We start from the raw sequence: 22,837 nt of genomic DNA, 5'->3' as shown, positions 1-22,837 counted from the left end.
GGCATTTGATAATCGTGACAGACAGCAGACAGCTTCACCTGTAGGGGGTTTAGGTCTTACCTATTGGTGGTCTTAGGGGGGGATGCTGTCTGATCCCTACAGAGATAGACCTTATGAAAACCTCCTAAGCGCTCATATTATGCTTTTTGGCTCCCCCCCCCTTCCTTTATTGTGTTTATATATATATCTATATATATATATATATATATATCTATATATCTATATATCTATATCTATCTATATCTATATATATCTATATATATATATCTATATCTTTGTTGTGCACGTTATAGGTTTACGAAGTGAAAAAGCCCAAAGTCCCCCCCAAAGGGACTTACCATCTCCAACAGAAAACACTGTTCACCAACTGCTCCAAACAGCTCTATTGTAGTCCAGCCTTTACTTCAGAGACCAACGTGGTCACTTTGTAACACGTTATAATGCTCGCCTAGCTGCTAGCATGGCACGCCCTCATACTCTGCTTCTGACTGGCTAGTAGTCCTTACCTAGGTACTGTCAGGGTACACCCTCATACTCCGCTTCTGAATGGCTAGTAGTACTTATGTGGGTGTCTGTGTGTGTGCGTCTGAATATCGGTGTGTGTATTCGTGTATGTGGCGTTTTCACACAGAAAGACGAGCGGAGCATCATCTTCTGTACAGGTACACCATTTAATAGTTATTATAGACATTTTATATACATTTCAACAGTTGTATTCTGCTATGTGGTACAATCTTTAAAATCTGCTGTTCCATAGTTTGTAAATCAAAAAAAAAAAAAAAAAAAACTTACAAAACTCATCAAACTGATCAGAACTTTTTTTTTTCTCCATTTTTCTGGAAGACTAGAAAAAATACTTTTATTGTATTAATCATGCAATTACACAAACCAAAAAAAACAGAGTCTTTAGTTACACAGTAAGTTGTAGCGCGTGTGGGTGAAAAGAAAAATAAAGATTTGTGATCAATCAGGAGACGCTCGCGTTACTAATCCCTTCAGCTTTAAAAAATAAAACATTAAATTAAAAACAAACCATGAAATAAAACTCCCCGTGTGTGTGTGTGTCGGGGGATGTTCAGCCAATCAGGTGGCAGCTTTTGTTATTAAAAAAAAAAAAAATGAGGCGTCTGATTGGACAGTTTCTCCTTAAAACTTAAAACTGCTTCTCTGTTCCTTAGAAGATAAGGACGAGACTTTTAAAAAAAAAAAAAAAACACACACACACACAATGATATAAATAACTTTACTCCCGTTTGCTGACGCGGCGATGAAGAGAAGTCAAATGTTCTCGACGTGAAGAGAAAACACACAGTGATATGAAGAAGAGGAAGAGGAGGAAGAAGAGGAACTTGCAGCAACGTCTTTGGTGTACAGCGACTACGTTTACATGCACACAATATTCCTCAAAGGCTCCATCTCCACCGCTACTGTTTGGTTTTTAAGCGTTAAGTTTTGAGCCAAAAGTGATCTCTGTGCACCAAGTAGAAGAACTTATCTCTGTTTAAACTGAATGAGAGCATGGGGAATGAGAAGGGGTGATGCCAGAGCAGGGGGAATGAGAGAGGGAAACATCAGAGCAGGGGGAATGAGAGGGAGAAACACCAGAGCAGGGGGAATGAGAGGGGGAACGTAGAAGGAGATATTCCTTTTTAAGATATTTGCTTCATACGGGATCAGGAATATGCTGTTTACATGACTTATCAAATTTGTGATAATCATGGAATATTAGTGTGCATGTAAACGTAGTCAGTGAGACTGTGACGCGTTCAGGTACCAGTCTGTAAAGCCAAATACTTTCTGGTTATTTAGCAGAAGTGTTTGTTGTGTAATTAATGTTTTAATGTTTTTATATAAATAAAATCTAATAAACAGGACAGACAAACGGCCGAGTCTCAACTCTCCTCAGAGACTCCTCCCCCTCTCCTTTCCTTCCTACGTCTCCTTTCCTTTCAAACATGACGTGAAACCTCCGCCTGAGACGGAGGGTGTGATGGCAGGACTGGACGGGTGAGCGAGGACCCAGAATCCTCAGCGGTGCCGCTAACGAGACGTTTTCCACGTTTATAAAAACGATTATAAAAACTAGATTTATTTTACACAAACAGAAAAACGTCCTTACGCAACTACAGCCTGAATCCTTCGCTCTGTGTGGGTGGAACGCAGGGCTCTGATTGGCCCGCCAGGTAGGGGGGGGGGGGTGGGGGTGAGGGCTGACTGAGACACATCAACCAATCCTACGTTCCCGTTCGGGACAGCCGTCCAATCGCCTCGCACCTCGTCAGAGACGCAAACAGGAGCTCTGGTCTTTTAACCCGAAACGGTCAAGTTTTATCTTCTTAAAAACATCGTAAAAAAGTCACAATCTGAAGCTTTCCTTCAGATTTTTAAGATTAAAAAAAAAAAAAAAACGTAAAATACAACAAAACCTCAACGGGTTAAAAGATCAAACGTTGTGTTCCTTCGTTGGATCGGAGTCTCCTCTGTGATGCGTTCAAGGAGAAATCCCCCCTCAAGATGTTTTGGGTTTACGTAAACCCAACCCAGGGTTTTTTTTTACGTTAACGTAAAAACCAGGGCTGCACCGAGTCCAGGATTCGGCTGAATATTTGGGCTTTTTGACGGGGTTCTGGTTTCTGCTGAACTTTAGAATTTCTTCCCAGTGAACCGAACCCTACGCTTGCACTCGGCGCGCTACAGGCGCCGTTGATTACGGGAAGGTGTTTACGTAGGTGGAGCATTCAATGCAGTAGGCTGTGAGGAAGTGGACATGGATCAGGTTCAATGCAGTAGGCTGTGAGGAAGTGGACATGGATCTGGTTCAATGCAGTAGGCTGTGAGGAAGTGGACATGGATCAGGTTCAATGCAGTAGGCTGTGAGGAAGTGGACATGGATCTGGTTCAATGCAGTAGGCTGTGAGGAAGTGGACATGGATCTGGTTCAATGCAGTAGGCTGTGAGGAAGTGGACATGGATTCTGGTTTGACGGCACGAGGGCTCATATTCATCAACGAGAACTAATGAAGCGCTGCAGCCAGACTGAAATAAAATGAGAACATTTCCTCCGGTTGGAATAAAGACGATGCAGTGAAAGGTCCTTTCTTACATCCCTTGTTTCCCGTCCGCTCGCTTTCACATTAAAACTAAAAATATCCGGCTACACCGTGTGTGTGTGTCTGGTGACGGAATGAACACTGAGCAGTTTCCTGTGTTGTAGGATTCCTGGCTGTGCCGTTCACCGAGGGACATTTTTGGCATTTGGTTTCCAAGCCGTCTTTGGTAGTTGCTGCGCGTGAGATTGGTTCACCTTAACCAGAGGATGACGGACTCGGCCGAACCACCCAAAAAAATAAAATCTGGATTCGGTGCATCCCTAGTGAAAATGCACATTCAACTTTTTACTTTCAGCGAAACTTCCCTTCCGGCAATCGCTACTGCTTTCTAAGGCCGGCTACACACTGGCTGCGTGGTGTTTTCTATGTCTTTACACATCAGAAAGGTGCTAGCCTTGTCTGGACACATGGATGTTTCCCATAAACATAAATATATACTGATCTCATTACAGCAAAGACAATGTTGGCAGTTTTGACGGTGAAATAGGCTCCAGAATATTTCCTTCTGGATTGACAGGTGACATATTAGAAAATCAATTTGTTGTTCAATTACATTTATATATCTGCAATTATATCAAAACCTCGAGACTCTCAAACATCAACATGTCATTTATTAATATGTATGTGTGTCTAAATGACATATAGTACAGGCCAAAAGTTTGGACACACCTCATTCAATGTATTTCTTTATTTTCATGACAATATTTACATTGTAGATTCTCACTGAAGGCATCAAAACTATGAATGAACACATATGGAATTATGTACTTAACAAAAAAGTGTGAAATAACTGAAAACATGTCTTATATTTTAGATTCTTCAAAGTAGCCACCCTTTGCTTTTTTATTAATAAGGGAAATAATTCCACTAATGAACCCTGACAAAGCACACCTGTGAAGGTAAAACCATTTCAGGTGACTACCTCATGAAGCTCATTGAGAGAACACCAAGGGTTTGCAGAGCTATCAAAAAAAGTAAAGGGGGGCTACTTTGAAGAATCTAAAATATAAGACATGTTTTCAGTTATTTCACACTTTTTTGTTAAGTACATAATTCCATATGTGTTCATTCATAGTTTTGATGCCTTCAGTGAGAATCTACAATGTAAATAGTCATGAAAATAAAAAGGAAACACATTGAATGAGAAGGTGTGTCCAAACTTTTGGCCTGTACTGTATAAACATCTTTTCCAGTTCCATTTTACCTGGAAACGCTTCCAACACGCTGGCGTGTCGCGTGAAAAATAAGCGTCGGTTCTATTTCTAGCGTGCACGTGTTTTCGCCGCTGCATGTGCGTGTGCACGCTCTAACCTGTTACCATGGGAGCCCAAATATAAACACTCTCACCACGCAGCCAGCGTGCAGGAGGCCTCATGTTCCAACAAAGTGTTTTCAGAAAGAAATCAACCGAATGGCAGCGATCGGTGACGTAATGCTGCGTTCAGGAGACGTAGTACGAACTCGTTCCAGATTTGAGATTTCAGACGGCCGCGAGGGCTCGCATTCAGCAACGAGAACTAACGAAGTGCTGCAGCCAGGATGAAATAAAATGAGAACATTTCCCCCGATTGGAATAAAGACGACGTACCAAAAGTCCTTTCTTACATCCCTCGTTTCCTGTCTGCTCGCTTTCACATTAAAACTGAAAAAAAAAAAAAAAAAAAAAAAAAAAAAACGCCCTAAAATTACTGGAACCTGACATCAGGCACCAACCGTCGGATCACTTAGAGAGAAAAGATGGGACTCTTAATATGGAGGTGCTCTGTGATTCTGAGGGAGCGTTTTGGGGGGGGGGGGGATTTCTCCTTGAAGTTGGTCCTCGGCTTCCCACTGATCAGGAGGTCAGAGGTTAAGGCTACAAGGGACGCAGCTACGGCGACGGCAGTCAAGTTCAGGCACCAAAAAACCTTTTTAAGTTTAGGAAAAAGATCGCGGTTTAGATTAAAATACTCCCTGGGAACAAACACACGTTTCCATGCGTGAAAGTCTTGAAATTATATAATTTTTATTAGCCTAGAAAGTGCGAGATTTAGCATAACTTTGCGTAACTTCCGGCCGTAGCTGTATCCCCTTCTAGCTACAACCGAGGTCAGACGAGCGGTAACACGATGGGAGAGGGGGGGCGAGGGGGGGGGCTTCATGTAGTGTCATCACGACTCATCGCAGGACAGGTGAGCCGCTCCGTGTCGACCTGCAGGCTTCAAAATAAACAACGTTTCTGCTGCTGAATGTCTCTCGGAGGGAGACGACATCTCTTAACTTAAAGTGTGTGTTTGTGTGTGTGTTCGTGTTTGTGTGTATGTGTTAGTGTGTGTGTGTTCGTGTGTGTGTGTTCATGTGTGTGTATGTGTGCGTTTGTTCACCTCCAGTCTTTCATTAATATATAATCTGAGTTCAGAGATCTGAACGGACCTGAATACTGTGTGTGAACAAACGAGCCTCTCCCCGTTTGTCTGTGTGTCTCTCGCTTTGCCCCCCCCCCTCCCTCTCCCTCTTCTTCTTCTTCTTCTTCTTCTAGACGTAGACCCTTGCGAGCGCGTCGGCGCCGGCCGAGGCGATGTAGGCCTTGGAGGGGTGGAAGGCCACGTCGTAGATGGCCTCCTCGCTCTTCTTCCGGTGAGCGGTGATCTCCTGAACGCACGTCTTACTGTCCAGGTTCCACAGCCGCAGGGAGCAGTCATGACCTGGGGAGGGAGGGAGGGAGGGAAGGGTAGGGGAGGGGAGGAAAAGAGAAGAGGAGGAAGAGAAGAGGAGGAAGAGAAGAGGATGAGGAGAAGGAAGAGAAGAAAAGGGGACAAAGAGGAAGAAGAGAAGAGAAGGGGACGAGGAGAAGAGAAGGAAGAGGAGGGAGAGAAGAGGACGAGGAGAAGAGAAGGAAGAGGAAGAAGAGGATGAAGAGAAGAGAAAGGGAGGAAAAGAGAAGAGAAGGAAGAGGAGGAAAAGAAGGAAGAGAAGAGGACGAGAAGAGAAGGAAGAGAAGAACGAGAAGAGAAGGGGAGGAAGAGAAGAAAGGGAAGAGAAGGAAGAGAAGAAAGAAAAGAGGAGAGGAAGAGAAGAGAAGGAAGAGTAGGGGAAGAAGAGAAGGGGAGGAAGAGAAGAAAGAAGAGAAGGAAGAGAAGAAAGAAAAGAGGAGAGGAAGAGAAGGAAGAGTAGGGGAAGAAGAGAAGGAGAGGAAGAGAAGAGGAGGAAGAAAGAGAAGAGAAGGGGAGGAAGAGAAGGAAAAAGAAAGGAAGAGGTAGAGAAGGGGGAAGACAGGAACAATATGGAGGAGGAGCAGGAAGGGAAGAAGGAAAGAAAAAGAAGGGGAACAATGGGCAGGAAGGAAAGGAAAGAAGGAAAGGAAGAGGGGGAACCAGAAAGGAGGTTGAGGACAAAGACGGAGAGGAGAAAAGAGGAAGAAAAGGAATAATTATAAGAAGGAATATTTGAAGAATATTCAAGAATATTCGAACATTTCATTAATAAAAGTCTGTGTAAAACAGTTTCCTGTGTGTGCGTGCGTGTGTGTGTGTGTGAAGCAGCTTCCTGTCTGTGTGCCTGCATGTCAATGTGTGTAGCTTTCTGTGTGTGTGTGTGTGTGTGTGTGTGTGTGTGTGTGTGTGTGTGTGTGTGTGCTTCCTCTGTCTGTGTGTGTGTGTGAGCTTCCTCTGTCTGTGTGTGTGTGTGTGAGCTTCGTCTGTGTGTGTGTGTGTGAGCTTCCTCTGTCTGTGTGTGTGTGAGCTTCCTCTGTCTGTGTGTGTGTGAGCTTCCTCTGTCTGTGTGTGTGTGAGCTTCCTCTGTCTGTGTGTGTGTGTGAGCTTCCTCTGTCTGTGTGTGTGTGTGTGTGTGTGTGAGCTTCTTCTGTCTATCTGTGTGTTGTGTGTGTGTGTGTGTGTGTGTGTGTGTGTGTGTGTGTGTGTGTGTGCTTCTTCTGTCTATCTGTGTGTTGTGTGTGTGTGTGTGTGAGCTTCCTCTGTCTGTGTGTGTGTGTGTGAGCTTCTTCTGTCTGTGTGTTGTGTGTGTGTGTGTGTGTGTGTGTGTGTGTGAGCTTCCTCTGTCTGTGTGTGTGTGTGTGTGTGTGTGCATGTGTCCTTACTTCCAGACATCAGGTAGATGCCGTTAGGATCCACAGCTAGACTAGTCACTGCGTCCAGGTGAGCCACCATGGCATGGATCACTTTACCTGCACACAAACATCATTATTATTATTATTATTATTATTATTATATTTTTTCAAATTCGCCGCACTTTCGCCACAAATTTCCGCTCAAAATATGCGCGGCTTGCATGATTTCATAATCCCCGGATTTTTGTTGCAAAAAAAGTCCCATAATATATCTCAGCAGAAAGTTGAAAAATGTTGCGTTTACTTCACACAAGAGCAGCCATTTAGCCCCTGTTGCCATGGGAACGTTATGAAGTGACGTCATTACGTGACGTTAACATCATCGAAAAGCAGGGTGTTGGGGGGAAATCACATTTTTTTCTCTTTTTCACCAAATAGTTTTTGCAAGTTCCCGCAATTTCATCGCATAAAATTGCATAAATATACATAGCATACTTGATCGCATTTTTTAAGAAAACGTGCCGCATAATCAAGGATTTTTGACCCCGCAACAATCACAAAAAAACTCAGCATTTTTCTGGAAGGACTGATTTCCTCGTTTCCTCTCTCCTCGCAGGAGTTCATCTCCCGTGCCTCCTCGGTGGGACGGACTAGGACACGAGGAAGGGAAGCAAGTGAAGGAAACGGGAATGCAGTTAAACTACCTGGGATCTACCTACAGAGGAGACTAGCTGCACTCTGAGACACCATGGACACTGTCTTGACTTAATGCTGCTTTCAGGTGCACCTCGTCAGCTCACGGTGCATTCAATGTTGTTGTAAAATACTCCTCTGTCATCCAGTGGTGCTTCTTTTTCGGGGAAATAAGTTATTGTTATTACATAACTCGTTCAAATTATGACCACGTGGCCAATCTGGTTTCAGCAGCGGACAGCCAACCCTAGACGACAGACAGACAGACGGAGAGAAAGACTGACCTGACTTGTTGTCGTAGAACTTGATCTGTCTGTCTTCGTGGGCGGTGACGGTGACGGGCAGCGTGGGATGACTGACCACTTTGTTGATGTGGTTTGACCCGGGGAGGGCTGAGAGGAGAAAGACAAATTAAAAGAGAGGAAAAACAGGAAAAGAACAAGAGAGGAAATACAATGGAGGACACAAACTGCACACATTACTACACATTTTGGTTCAGTGTGTGCCTGTGTGTGTGTGTGTGTATGTATGCATGTGTGTATCTATCTGTCTGTCTCTGTCTGTATGTGTGGGTGTGTGTGTGTGTGTATCTGTCTGTGTGTGTATATCTGTCTGTCTATCTGTATGCATGAATGTGTGTGTGTCTGTATGTGTGTGTATATCTATCTGTATGTGTGTGTGTGTGTGTGCGTTTATCTGTATGTGCATGTTCTGTGTGTCTTACTGCCTTCTCCCTGGCCCTTCAGCACCAATGCATTCTGCGAGGTCTCCAGGTCGTAGACCACCACGTCTCCGCTGTTAAACGACGCCACCATGTGAGCTGGGTCGCACCCGTTGAAGTCCACCGATGTTGGGATCCCGTGCTCTAAAACACACACACACACACACACACACACACACACACACACACACACACACACACACACACACACGTTGGAAATGACAAAGTATAAGGGCTTTTTTTTAAACTTATTTTCTCCGTACTGCATTGTTTGAAATACCGTTTCCTGTTTAACCGGAAGTTTGTTTTGAAAGGTTTCTATGCACATGTAAGAAGCAGAATGTTTTTGTTGTCTTTTTTTAAAAAATAATTCCGGCTTCTTTTTTTTTTTAAACACGCTTTTGCCGCTTTTTCCCAACCTTTGTTGTCGCCTTTTTTTTTTTTTTTTTTTTTTTTTTTTAAGATGTTTGTCCCCTTTTTATGTGACAGCACGTGTACAAAAGAAGAGAATAAAATGTGTTAAAATGAATGGAGAGAGCAAGACAAAAAGGAGTGTAGCTCCAGTCGAGGAATATTTAGTGCAAAAATCACTTTTTTTTCTCATTTTCATCAAAGTTCCCCCAATTTCATCGCATAAAATTGCATAAATATCTTGTATATTCCATCACAAGAAAACGTGCCGCATAATCAAGGATTTTTGCCCCGCGATAATCACAAAAAACTCTGACTAGGACACGAGGAAGGGAAGCAAGTGAAGGAAACGGGAATGCAGTTAAACTACCTGGGATCTACCTACAGAGGAGACTAGCTGCACTCTGAGACACCATGGACACTGTCTTGACTTAATGCTGCTTTCAGGTGCACCTCGTCAGCTCACGGTGCATTCAATGTTGTTGTAAAATACTCCTCTGTCATCCAGTGGTTCTTCTTTTTCAGGGGAATAAGTTATTGTTATTACATTTTACATAACTTAAAAGGACTGACTAAAGGGCGAAACAAACACACATGGGTTACACTGGACCTGTGTGGAGACGCCCTCTCCCTGCCTCCCCCATCAGGAGGAAGCATGCCACCCTCTAGTCCTCACCCTCTAGTCCTCACCCTCTAGTCCTCACCCTCTAGTCCTCACCCTCTAGTCCTCACCCTCTAGTCCTCACCCTTGTTTGAGTTGAAAGTGCTGATGCAGGGGTTCTTCTCCGTGGGGTTCCACAGCTTCACTGTGCCGTCTGCCGAGCAGGACAGGAGGCGGTTCTTGATGCCGCTGTAAGCCAATCCCCACACGGCGTCGGTGTGCCCCAACCACGACCCGGCCAGGACACTGGGATCTGATTGGACCAGAGGGGGAGGAAGAGGAAAAAAAAAAAAAGGAGAAAGAGAGGAGGGGTCCATTATCGTACTGTGTGGTAGCGCTTTTATTCTTCTTTTAACTTAACTTGTCTTTCTGAGAAGCAGACATGTAGACATCTTGAGAAAAGAAAGGACAGTTTTGTAAAAAAGTTTTGACATTTGAGAAGTTAACAGTTATGCTGTGTATGTGTCTCGAGCGTTTATTGTGAAAGGTAAGAGAGGAAGCAGTGGATCTGGTATGTGCTGCCATTTATCACTGTTGAAAGTTGAAAAAGTTGTCCCTATATATTTTTTATAGTAAACTATAACGTCCATGTCTAAAACATATTGAGGTGCAAAATAATAACACGAAAAAAACAATCCCCAGTGTGTGAGTGTGTGTGTAAGAGTGTGTGTGTGTGTGTGTGCGAGTGTCTGTGTGCGCGTGTGTCTGTGTGGGTTTGTGTGTGTTTATGTGCATCTGTGTGCGAGTGTCTGTGTGTGTCTTTCCGTGTGGGTCCATGTGTGTGAGTGTCCATGTGCATGTGTGAGTGTCTGTGTGTGTCCGTGTGTGTGTGTACCGTATGTATCGTAGGGGTCGACATTAGAGCTGGGGATGTTCCACCACTGGATGGTGGAGTCGATGCCTCCGCTGAAACACTGTTCACCGCTGGAGGTCATCGTCAACGACAACACCGGACCACTGCAGACAGACAGACAGACATCTTCTTTTACTCTTAATGTTTACCAGAGACATCATAAACCTTCTACAGGCCTCTAAGGACACTGGTGTGCCATTACTTTACATTCAGGTTTTTCCCAAACATTACAAGGCTTTAAGAGCAGCACCTGAGACAAATAAATCTAAAATCAATGTGGGCATTAGACTTAACTAAATCCATCGAATGGTCTCGGATTCTGTACTTCTTAGGGTACCAAGTGAATTACATTTTGCGTTAAATCAACTGTTACAGACGGAGATGGACTATGTAGTCAGGGGAATGCCAACAAGAAGTTCGCAAGTTTGGTTACACTTGATAAAACTCCACACAGACAGACAACGCACAGAAAGCAGTTGCAGCTTTCTATGCCCTGGCACATCTTTAGTGACAATTCAAAATGATTTACATAAAATATTAAAGAGTAGTGTGTGTGTGTGTGTGTGTGTGTGTGTGTGTGTGTGAGCGATACATACACATGGGCTCTGAATGTATAGACGGGCTCCACATCAAAAGAGGCACTTCTGTAAAACAAAAATAAGACAAAAACACCCAGACTGTTATTGAACACATCATCATCATCCTCCTCCTCTGTTCCTAAATGTTTAAGCAGCTGGTTTCTCCTGGAAGCTGAGCTGTGTTGGGATGTGATGTTCTGTGATGTCAGTAAATCCTGAGAGAGAGAGAGAGAGAGAGTTGTTTGCAGGGATTATGTGCGAGACGCTGACAGGTCTGTATTTGAAGTTCAGCTGAATAGTGTCAGACGTACCGCGCTGAAGAGGAAATGAGATGCAAATGCTGAAGGATCTGTCAGGGATTTTGCTCTGAAGCAGAGAGAATCCACCGACAGGAGCTGCGCCGAGCGAAGGAAATACCGGCTGTGGCGTACAGCGCTTATACAACCGATAAGACAGAGGTGGAACAAGCACTGGGATCCTTTCCTTCAGTAAATGTAGAACAGTCCTATTGTCGACGATTAGGACATTCCTGCTTCTATAACTTTTATAATTTCCGAAATATTCAAAAACTTTCTGGGACATTTTTCCCCCCATTCAAGTGAATGGACTTTACTTTCAAAGTTGACACAAATTAATAAGTTTTCAACTGCTGTCTACTCACTCAGTCATTCACTGAGGAACACCGTTCACACTTTAAAACGTTACATATCTTTCGTACTCTCTGGGTAGCGTCAACCTTTCGACATACAGGACAGGCCAAAAGTTTGGACACACCTTCTCATTCAATGCGTTTCCTTTTTATTATTTACTATAATATAATACTATGACTATTTACATTGTTCTTACTGAAGGCATCAAAACTATGAATGAACACATATGGAATTATGTACTTAACAAAAAAGTGTGAAATAACTGAAAACATGTCTTATATTTTAGATTCTTCAAAGTAGCCACCCTTTGCTTTTTTATTAATAAGGGAAATTAATCCACCTAATTACCCCTGACAAAGCACACCTGTGAAGGTAAAACCATTTCAGGTGACTACCTCATGAAGCTCATTGAGAGAACACCAAGGGTTTGCAGAGTTATCAAAAAAAGCAAAGGGTGGCTACTTTGAAGAATCTAAAATATAAGACATGTTTTCAGTTATTTCACACTTTTTTGTTAAGTACATAATTCCATATGTGTTCATTCATAGTTTTGATGCCTTCAGTGAGAATCTACAATGTAAATAGTCATGAAAATAAAAAGGAAACGCATTGAATGAGAAGGTGTGTCCAAACTTTTGGCCTGTACTGTACAACATTCACACCGCAATTTGTGTCAAAATGATTGTAGCAGATGTGCTTAATGTTGAGACAACTTCACATTTTTTGATCCTTCATCATGCGTCTGAAATCAACATCATTTAAAAGTTAATTAAACAAGACCGAAAGAAAAGAGCCCAGAGCGCTCAACGAGAGCCAAATGCAGCTCATTGTATGGTCTAAGAATACTGCACAGAATCACACACACACACACACACACACACACACACACACACCCCCAACCCCCCCACACTCACCACACCACACACACGCGCAACCACACACACATTATTTTTCACTTATAATTATTACAATTATTATTATTATTATTATTATGATTGTTATGTAGAGGTACTTTTTGGCAGGGACGGTCTTGGTGAGGTTCCAGAGTTTGAGGGTGTGGTCCTCGGACACGGTGACCAGACACGGCTCCACGGGGTGGAAGGCCAGCGCCCGCACGCCGTCAAAGTGGCTCCGCAGCGTGTACTTGGGGTTCCACGTCTTCCTGAACGAAGACTCCTTATTGGACGGCAGCTGAGGGGCAGTGACACAAGGATGGATTGAATTAAATGCCTGAGTCAACGTGTCCTTTAACCCCTTGTGTTGTCTTTAGGGCTGTGCTCGAATAAAGAAATTCTTAGTCGACTGACAATCATTCAATCGTATCGACTAATCGATTAGTTGATTTAATCGACAGATTTGTAAATCTGACCACTTTAATTCTTTTGTTTACCAGAGATGTGCTCGTACATTTCTTGGAAATAAGTCATTCAGCATGAAAGAAAGCATCAAACATGACTAATTGACTAAAGAGATTGTTGTATTACATGTTTTCTGAAATGTTGTGTTTAAATATGCAAAGGAGGCATTCTCTTATTCAATATATGCAATCTTTAGAATGACTCTTTGCGGAGAAACTCAGATTTACAGATCTGTCGATTAAATCAACTAATCGATTAGTCGATACAACTGAATGAGTGTTAGTCGACTGAGAACTTCTTCAGTCAAACACAGCCCTAATATTGTGCAGCCCTAATGTTTCTACTGCTAATATTGTCTAGGGCTGTGCTCGATTAAAGAAATTCTTAGTCGACTAACACTCATTCAATTGTATCAACTAATCGATTAGTTGATTTAATCAACTGATTAAATCAACGGAGTTTCTCCACAAAGAGTCGTGCTAAAAGCACCACTTTAATTCTTGTGTTTACCAGAGATTTGCTCGTACGTTTCTTGGAAATAAGTCATTCAGCATGAAAAACAGCATCAAACATGACTAATGGACTAAAGAGATCTAAGTTGACTAAGACCAAAACCACTGATTAGTCGACTAATCCACTAAGAGGGAGCAGCCCTAGATGTCTTCCAGTCAACCTTGAAAAAAACACTTATTTTCCCGACGTTTTTGACGCCTTTTTTCAGTTTGATTTTGCTTTTGTCAACATTTAAAAATTTTTTCTACACATTTTCAGAGCTTATTTCTACGTCCCATATTTTCTGATATAAACAGGGTTCATATGCATTTTAACCAATACTTTTTCGGCAAATTTCCATGACTATGTGTTCCTGAAAACGTCAGTCGACATTCTCCAATAAGAATACTAATCAGTGTTAAAGTTGACCCTCAGAGGTTTAACTATAAATGAATGATAATGTCTGTGGTCCATAGTGAGATTCATAATATCTCTCCCCGAATACAACGCTGAGGTTAAGATGACATTAAAATACATTTATTAAAGACATATTATTATGATGTGTTAAAAACAATTCCATGTCTTTTCCAAAACTTTCTGGGCCTGGAATTAGCATTTTTCAAATTCCATAACTTTTCCAGGTTTTTTCAAAACGTAAGAACGCTGTATAAAACTAAAAATGAGAACGGGTCAATGTGACCCAAAGTCCACAAGGGGTTGTTAACTGCCGCTGGGGGCTTTTTGGTTTGAGTCTTACGTCGTAGCTGTAGTCGGTTTCGTCGTTGGTGACGGTGAGGTCAGCGAGGTCGCCCAGGCCGAGCACGCTCTCCAGCACGTCGTCTGAGCTGCCCAACAGGAAGGACTTCCCCCCGCCAGGGGCAAACGGGAGAGGCTCCGCTGCACAGACAGACACATCAATTAAAATATATGTTATTTACATCAATTAGGAAACTACAGTTGAAAATTAGCCGACTGACTATGGCCGCGTTGTATTTACCTCGGAAGCTGCAACTGGGAATGGTGTCATACCTGAGTTGAATGTGTTCTATTCAAGTCTGATTTCCATTGTTTCCATTAGCTCTAGTCCGGTTAGCTATTGTTAGCAATACCAGTTGATAATGCATTACGCTGTTTTTTGTGCATGCAAACCGCATAACAACATGTCCACAGATAGAAGTTGGACATGCCTGTGTGAACGACGATTTAGTGAGACACAAATGAGACAGAAGTGCTCATAACTTTGTTACTGCAGCTTTCAATCTAAATCAAATGATCAAATAAATCAACAAATTTAAAATGTAACCTTGTTTTCTTTCCCTAATTTTCCCCGGATGTTAACAGTAGACTCCCCCCACCACCACCTTCTGCAAACACGTCGCCACAAACAATCCTCGGCTCTACATCGACAACACTGGGACCTGGGAAGCCTTTCAGTTAGACTTAGACCACTCCCTCCAAAAAAAAAAGTGTCATCCAGCCTGCATATCAATTTAGTTTAGTTTCTAAATTACCACCTAGTTTTTGCCACTTTTGGGGGGTTTTTTTCCCCACTTTTTTCTCTCAAATATTCAGACTTTTTCCTCAAAATATTCATAACTGATTAGACCCAATCATTGACCCCCACGTTCACCTCCTGATTGGTTAGTTTAGTTTCTAAATTACCACCTAGTTTTTGCAACTTTTGCCAGCGCTTTTGGTGTTTTTTCCCCCCACGTTTTCACAAAGTTTTTCCGATGTCTGTGAAAGAGATTGTTGTGAGTCAGCTGAGTGGTAGCCTACTTAGAAAATTTAATCATGATTTTGCTTGATTTGCTAAATTCTAGGATGGCTTTGGAACTTTTTTGCTGACTTTTTCAGAGATTTATGTGGACCAAACTGTAAGTGAGAAGACTATATGATAGGGCTGTGCAATTAATCAAAATTTAAATCATGATTATGATTTCGGCTCCCAAAGATCACAAAAACAGAATAATCGAGAAAAACTATTATTTAGCTCATTACGTTTTGCAAGTAAACTCTTATTTTCTCTTGTGTTCTGAATGAAAAAATAAAGTTTAAATAGGAAAAGTATTGAGGCAAATTTCACAGTTTTATGTTTATTTTACTGTTGATTTATTTAAAAACTTTTTCTACTGTTTTTTTAAAGTTCAATAATTACAACGTCTTTCCAGAAGTCAACGAGTAATCGTGTTAAATTATCGGGATTTCAATATTGACTGAAATAATCGTGATTTTTTTTTCCATAATCGAGCCGCCCTACTATATGAGACATGCAATAATTGAGTCAAAGATATTTGACTATTTCGATGACATAAAAGCATGTGAATAAACTCTCCATGTCTGGCCCTTGATGCGATTCTTATTTTCCAGTGTGGCCCTTAGTGACATTGAGTTTGACTCCCCTGCTCTAAAAGGGTCTCTTGTTTTGGTCAAGGGGAGGGTAAGCTTCGCTTCAGAACTCAAACCTCCTAATGCGCCATTTTGATGCTACCAAGCCATCCCCTCCCGTTAGCATCCCATTGACTCCCATTAATTTTGACGTCAGCGAATAACTTTAAATCTGAAGCGTTTAAAGACTATTAGTTCGTTGTTAATTTCTAAAGAAACACGACAATGTATAAAAGGCTCCATTACCTTGTAGCTCACGTTATGGCTCCGTAGCAGACGCTTTTATAACAATAGGCTAACGATTGGGTCATAACCACGAGACTTACTGTCACACAGTAGAGGAATTACCGTATAGTACAGGAGAAGCTCACAGGCAGTTTGGACTTCCATTATCTGTTTAGGTTTAATTACTAATGTTAACTAGCATGTTAGTGATCAATAATTACTAATGTTAACTAGCATGTTAGTGATCAGTAATTAGCCTGTGTCTATGTTATCTCCTTACATATACCTACACTCTCCGTCTCTGTAAGATTGGGAATGATTGAGATTTCTCTCGGCACAGCTACCAGAAGACTTCACACTTTCAGACACGTTGCTCACGTCACATCTACGTCTTCAAGCTCAGTTGGAGGCTGCTCAGTAACACTCAGCCAGCACCGGGAAAGAGACTTCTGATATCCTCCACTGGTCTCAGACCAGAGACACGGGGTCTGCTGGTCCATTATATATACCGCCTATGGTTTTGGTCCGATTTAACCTGAACTAAACACAGCAGGTGTGAAGATGTCCCCTTGTGTCTCTCACCCCACTCCGTCCCGTCTCCGGAGCTCCGAGCCTCGCCGGCTCCCTCTCCGTCCTCGGCCGTCACCAGGAAGTCAAACTCCTTCAGAGCCTCCTCCGTGTCGGCGTCGTCCTCCGACGCCAAGCCCTCGTTCCCCACCTGCAGGAAGGAGGAGAAGACGCAGACATTAGGGAGACGGGAAGAACGTACACACACTCACATACATATTAACGTTGTTTATTTATTTATTTTTGTGTTATTAAATAATATAAAACTGTAAAAAATGTATGTGGAACAGGAAAAAAAAAAGATGTAATAACATGTGACTGGATATGAAAGCATTACAATAAAGTAATAAAAAAAAAAAAAAAATTAAAAGAAAGGAGAAGGGAAGGAAAGGAGAATAAGGAAGGAGAGAAGGGAGGCAGAGAAAGAAGAAGAAGAAGGGAGGAGGAATCCAGTGTGAGGTCAAAAATGATGTTCGAATATTCGTAAAAAACACAGAGGTTCGAATATATTCCAATATCTATTTGTGCACATTCTGTTGATAAGAGGGAGAAATAACTTGTGTATCGTTAGTCCTCTCTCCCTCTCTTTCTGGAGCTTGCAGCAGACAGACATGACTCAGCGCTTTAAATTGCCGTCACGGAGACGTTCGTGATTTGGTCAGAAACAACCGAGTCTCTTCAAATGCTTTTATTTGAAAAAAGTCAAACACTTTTGACAGTATTGTTGCATGTGTCACATAGTCTTCTGAATTAGTTTGGTCAACATGAAGCCCCAAAACATCAAAGAAAAAAAAACATCGGGAAAAAAAAGTTGCCAAAAGTGACAAAAAGTTCAGACAAAGTGATTATATATATATATATATATATATATATATATATATATATATATAAAAATAAAGAGGTGGCGTATGTGTGTGTACCTTGGTCTTGTGTTTCTTGGCTCGGTGATGTCTGTCGGTGCTGATGTCGTCCATCAGGTCTCCCTCTTCATCCTCGTCTTCGTCGCTGTCCTCTGCGTTCTCCAGGAAGTTGAACGTCTCCAGAACGTCTCCCGGACTCCTGGACACAAAAACACACACACAGTTGTAACCACAAAGGTCCCCACCCCCGGTAACTGTGTGTGTGTGTGTGTGTGTGTGTGTGTGTGTGTGTATATGAGAGGAGTGAGTGAGTGAGTGAGTGAGTGAGTGACTGAGTGATAGTGTGTGTGTGTGTGTATGTGAGTGAGTGAGTGAGTGATAATGTGTGTGAGTGTGAGTGAGTGAGTGTGAGTGTGTGTGAGTGAGTGAGTGATAGTGTGTATGAGTGTGTGTGAGTGAGTGAGTGAGTGAGTGATAGTGTGTGTGAGTGAGTGAGTGTGAGAGTGAGTGTGTGTGAGTGAGTGAGTGTGAGAGTGAGTGTGTGTGTGTGAGTGAGAGAGTGTGAGAGTGAGTGAGTGAGTGATAGTGTGAGTGAGTGAGTGTGTGAGTGATAGTGTGTGTGTGTATGAGAGTGAGTGAGTGTGAGTGAGTGAGTGAGTGTATGAGAGTGAGTGAGTGAGTGATAGTGTGTGTGTGTATGAGAGTGAGTGAGTGAGTGATAGTGTGAGTGTGTATGAGAGTGAGTGAGTGTATCAGAGTGAGTGTGTATGAGAGTGAGTGAGTGAGTATGAGAGTGAGTGAGTGAGTGAGTATGAGAGTGAGTGAGTGAGTGAGTATGAGAGTGAGTGAGTGAGTATGAGAGTGAGTGAGTGAGTGAGTATGAGAGTGAGTGAGTGAGTATGAGAGTGAGTATGTGAGTGAGTGAGTGAGTATGAGAGTGAGTGAGTGAGTGTTTGAGTGAGTATGAGAGGAGTGAGTGAGTGAGTATGAGAGTGAGTGAGTGAGTATGAGAGTGAGGAGTGAGTGAGTATGAGAGTGAGTGAGTGAGTATGAGAGGAGTGAGTGAGTATGAGAGTGAGTGAGTGAGTGAGTATGAGAGAGTGAGTGAGTGAGTGAGTGAGTATGAGAGTGAGTGAGTGAGTGAGTATGAGAGTGAGTGAGTGAGCGAGTGAGAGAGTGAGTGAGTATGAGAGTGAGTGAGTGAGTATGAGAGTGAGTGAGTGAGTGAGTGAGTATGAGAGTGAGTGAGTGAGTGAGTATGAGAGTGAGTGAGTGAGCGAGTGAGTATGAGAGTGAGTGAGTGAGTATGAGAGTGAGTGAGTGAGTGAGTATGAGAATGAGTGAGTGAGCGAGTATGAGAGTGAGTGAGTGAGTGAGTATGAGAGTGAGTGAGTGAGTATGAGAGTGAGTGAGTGAGTGAGTATGAGAGTAGTGAGTGAGTATGAGAGCGAGTGAGTGAGTGAGTATGAGAGCGAGTGAGTGAGTGAGTATGAGAGTGAGTGAGTGAGTATGAGAGTGAGTGAGTGAGTGAGTATGAGAGTGAGTGAGTGAGTGAGTATGAGAGTGAGTGAGCGAGTGAGTATGAGAATGAGTGAGTGAGTATGAGAGTGAGTGAGTGAGTGAGTATGAGAGTGAGTGAGTGAGTATGAGAGTGAGTGAGTGAGTGAGTGAGTATGAGAGTGAGTGAGTGAGTATGAGAGTGAGTGAGTGAGTATGTGAGTGAGTATGAGAGTGAGTGAGTGAGTATGAGAGTGAGTGAGTGAGTATGAGAGTGAGGAGTGAGAGTATGAGAGTGAGTGAGTGAGTAGGAGTGAGTGAGTGAGTGAGTATGAGAGTGAGTGAGTATGAGAGTGAGTGAGTGAGTGAGTGAGTATGAGAGTGAGTGAGTGAGTATGAGAGTGAGTGAGTGAGGAGTGAGTATGAGAGTGAGTGAGTGAGCGAGTGAGTATGAGAGTGAGTGAGTGAGTATGAGAGTGAGTGAGTGAGTGAGTGAGTATGAGAGTGAGTGAGTGAGCGAGTGAGTATGAGAGTGAGTGAGTGAGCGAGTGAGTATGAGAGTGAGTGAGTGAGCGAGTGAGTATGAGAGTGAGTGAGTGAGTATGAGAGTGAGTGAGTGAGTATGAGAGTGAGTGAGTGAGTATGTGAGTGAGTGAGTGAGTGAGTATGAGAGTGAGTGAGTGAGTGAGTATGAGAGTGAGTGAGCGAGTGAGTATGAGAGTGAGTGAGCGAGTGAGTATGAGAGTGAGTGAGTCAGTATGAGAGTGAGTGAGTATGAGAGTGTGTGAGTGAGTGAGTGAGTATGAGAGTGAGTGAGTGAGTATGAGAGTGAGTGAGTCAGTATGAGAGTGAGTGAGTATGAGAGTGTGTGAGTGAGTGAGTGAGTATGAGAGTGAGTGAGTGAGTATCAGAGTGAGTGAGTATGAGAGTGAGTGAGTGAGTGAGTATCAGAGTGAGTGAGTATGAGAGTGAGTGAGTGATTGAGTATGAGAGTGATTGAGTATGAGAGTGAGTGAGTGAGCGAGTGAGTATGAGAGTGAGTGAGTGAGTGAGTATGTGAGTGAGTGAGTGAGTACCTCTTGCTGTCCTTGCGGCGCTCCGTCCCGTTGATCAGGTGCTGCAGGTTCTTGTTCTCCACAGATCCGTTCTGCTCGGAGCCCGACAGGCCGAGCAGAGAGCGGACCCTTTGAGTACGGACATCCAGGATGGTGTCTGTGTATCCTACTTCCTGCAGGTACCTGGAGACACACACACACACACACACACACACACAATTGGGTTTGAAGCTTCATTCATAACGCTGACATTAGTAGCACTGTGCTACTTTTTTTAAGAAATTCTTAGTGGACTAACACTCATTTAATCGTATCGACTAATCGATTAGCTGATTTAATCGACAGATCTGTAAATCTGAGTTTCTCCACAAAGAGTCATGAAATAGCACCACTTTAATTCTTGTGTTTACCAGAGATGTGCTCGTACGTTTCTTGGAAAGAAGTCATTCAGCATGAAAAAAAAGCATCAAACATGACTAATGGACTAAAGAGATCTAAGTTGACTAAGACCAAAACCACCGATTAGTCGACTAATCCACTAAGAGGGAGCAGCCCTAGACATTTGAATGCTGTGCAGCTTTATTTGTTATGCATGTCTATTGATTGTGTTTAAAGCCAGGTATCCTTTAACTTGTTCTTACTGTCTGAGTAGTTGTATATGTGCTTTAATGGCTGTCTGGTTCATGGTGTCCTACCAAATGCTATGTCTGTCTGTGATGTTAGTACCTCTCCTTAAAGACAAGCTTGGTAAGCTCAATAGTATTGACAATTATCGACCAATTGCATTAGCCAGTATCTTGTTGAAAGTACTGTAGAGAATATTGTTAACAAAGCTAGAAATGTATGTCCTTACTACTGACAATCAGTTTGGGTTCAAAAGAAAACATGGAAGTGACCTGTGTATCTATGCTCTTAAAGAGATTGTGTCCAGGTACACAGGTCTAAATTCATCTGCATTCCTATGTTTTATTGATGCGTCAAAAGGCATTTGATAGAATTAATCATTAACGATTGTTTGAAAAATTGCTAGATAGAGGTGCCCCTAAATTTTTAGTGAGAATTTTAGCATTTTGGTATGCCCACCAAACATTTCAGGTTAAACGGGATAATGTTGTATCTGCTCCATTCTGTGTTAGTAACGGAGTGCGGCAAGGAGGAATTCTGTCTCCCATTTTATTTAATGTTTATATGGATGAATTATCAAATCAGCTAAATAGGTTACAGCCCGGCTGTCTTGTGGGCAACACTATTGTTAATCATCTTATGTATGCAGACAACCTGGTCCTGCTGTGTCCATGTAGTGCTGGGCTACAGCAGAGGCTGAAGGTGTGCTCTCAGTATGGCCTTGATTATGACATAAAGTATAATGCTAAGAAAAGTCACATAATAGTTAGAAGCGATGACAGGAAATCAATTTTTTCCGATCTTTTATCTGTCAGATAGCCCTTTTGCTGTGTGTAAGGAAATTAAATATTTAGGTCATGTAATATCTGATGACTGGAGGGATGACAAAAGATCTCTACCAACAGCGCAGTAAAATTTACTCTCAGGCTAACATGCTTATAAGGAAGTTTTCCATGTGCTCTGACTCTGTGAAGTGTTCTCTGTTTAGAACCTACATCACACCGCTACACACTGCTCAAATGTGGTCTAAATATAAGAAAAAGAGTATGCAGAGGCTCAAGGTAGCATACAATGATGCTCCGTGTCCCTAGGTGGCATAGTGCCAGCCATTTGTTTGTGTCCACAAGAGTGCCAACCTGCGAGGCACTCTTAAGACAGCTGATGTTTAGTTTCATGTGTCGCCTGGACAAGTCAGAGAACCACATAATTGAAGCTCTAGTCAGCCCTGTGAAAGGCTGTTATAGATACACTTCCAGGTTAAGACAGCATTGGTGCAATAGCCTGTATATCCTATAGGTTAATATGTAATTATTATGTATTTTTTATCTCTTTTTTTATATTTTTTATACTGTATTATGTGTTATATGGACCTGGGTCTGCAATAAAGCTTTATATTATATTGATGGTGTTTAAAGCAGGTATCCTTTAACTTGTTCTTACTGTCTGAGTAGTTGTCTTCCTTGTTTCCAGGTGAGCTGACTGTTGGCAGGAACAGCGGAGACCTCGGAGTCTTTGGTTTCTAAAAAGGACAAAACGCACACACACAACAGACAACACAGTAAAAACTCATCAATACAGCGACACCTGCTGGGTAAGTGCTGGGACAGTGTGTGTGTATGGGCGTGACAGTGTGTGTGTGAATGTATGTGAGTGAGTGAGCGTGTGTGACAGTATGTGTGTGTGTGTGTGTGTGTGATCTGACTGTATGTGTGTGTGTGACAGTATGTGAGTGAGACACTATGTGTGTGGGTTTGTGTGTGTGGTCTGACATTAAGTGTGTGTGTGATATGACAGTGTGTGTGTGTGTGTGTGATGTGACTGTGTGTGTGTGTGACGCTTAATGTTTGGCTAACGAGGGTCGGCTATTAGACAGTGAAAGAATAATCTTAATTAACAATCGCTGGTTCAAGCGTGAAAAGATAATGAGTGTATGAACTTGTCAGGAGAGGAAGAGGAGAGATTGATGTTTTATATTTAAACATGTGGAAGAAGAAAGAAGAAGAAGAAGTGGAGGAGGAGGAAGAGGAGATGAAAGCGGGACATAAAGCT

General features: G+C 42.5%; 1 protein-coding gene across 1 annotated transcript in view; it reads right to left on the bottom strand.

Moving 5' to 3' along the window:
• Window positions 1–5,580: 5,580 nt before the first annotated feature.
• The window catches only part of strn3 (striatin, calmodulin binding protein 3), a 47,096-nt gene continuing 29,839 nt past the window's right edge, over window positions 5,581–22,837 (bottom strand). The window contains exons 4-16 of the mRNA XM_028566566.1: window positions 22,229–22,307; window positions 20,186–20,347; window positions 17,673–17,811; window positions 16,768–16,903; window positions 14,330–14,469; window positions 12,735–12,913; window positions 11,091–11,138; window positions 10,477–10,598; window positions 9,727–9,894; window positions 8,573–8,713; window positions 8,133–8,240; window positions 7,186–7,272; window positions 5,581–5,794 (exon numbers count right to left, since the gene is read on the bottom strand). Of these exons, the coding sequence (XP_028422367.1) occupies window positions 5,625–5,794; window positions 7,186–7,272; window positions 8,133–8,240; window positions 8,573–8,713; window positions 9,727–9,894; window positions 10,477–10,598; window positions 11,091–11,138; window positions 12,735–12,913; window positions 14,330–14,469; window positions 16,768–16,903; window positions 17,673–17,811; window positions 20,186–20,347; window positions 22,229–22,307 (1,679 nt within the window). The 3' untranslated portion in view covers window positions 5,581–5,624. The remainder of the gene's footprint in view (window positions 5,795–7,185; window positions 7,273–8,132; window positions 8,241–8,572; window positions 8,714–9,726; window positions 9,895–10,476; window positions 10,599–11,090; window positions 11,139–12,734; window positions 12,914–14,329; window positions 14,470–16,767; window positions 16,904–17,672; window positions 17,812–20,185; window positions 20,348–22,228; window positions 22,308–22,837) is intronic.

Source organism: Perca flavescens, chromosome 20, assembly GCF_004354835.1.
Source record: "Perca flavescens isolate YP-PL-M2 chromosome 20, PFLA_1.0, whole genome shotgun sequence".
Classification (NCBI taxonomy): domain Eukaryota; kingdom Metazoa; phylum Chordata; class Actinopteri; order Perciformes; family Percidae; genus Perca; species Perca flavescens.
This window is presented reverse-complemented; position numbering and strand designations above follow the sequence as displayed.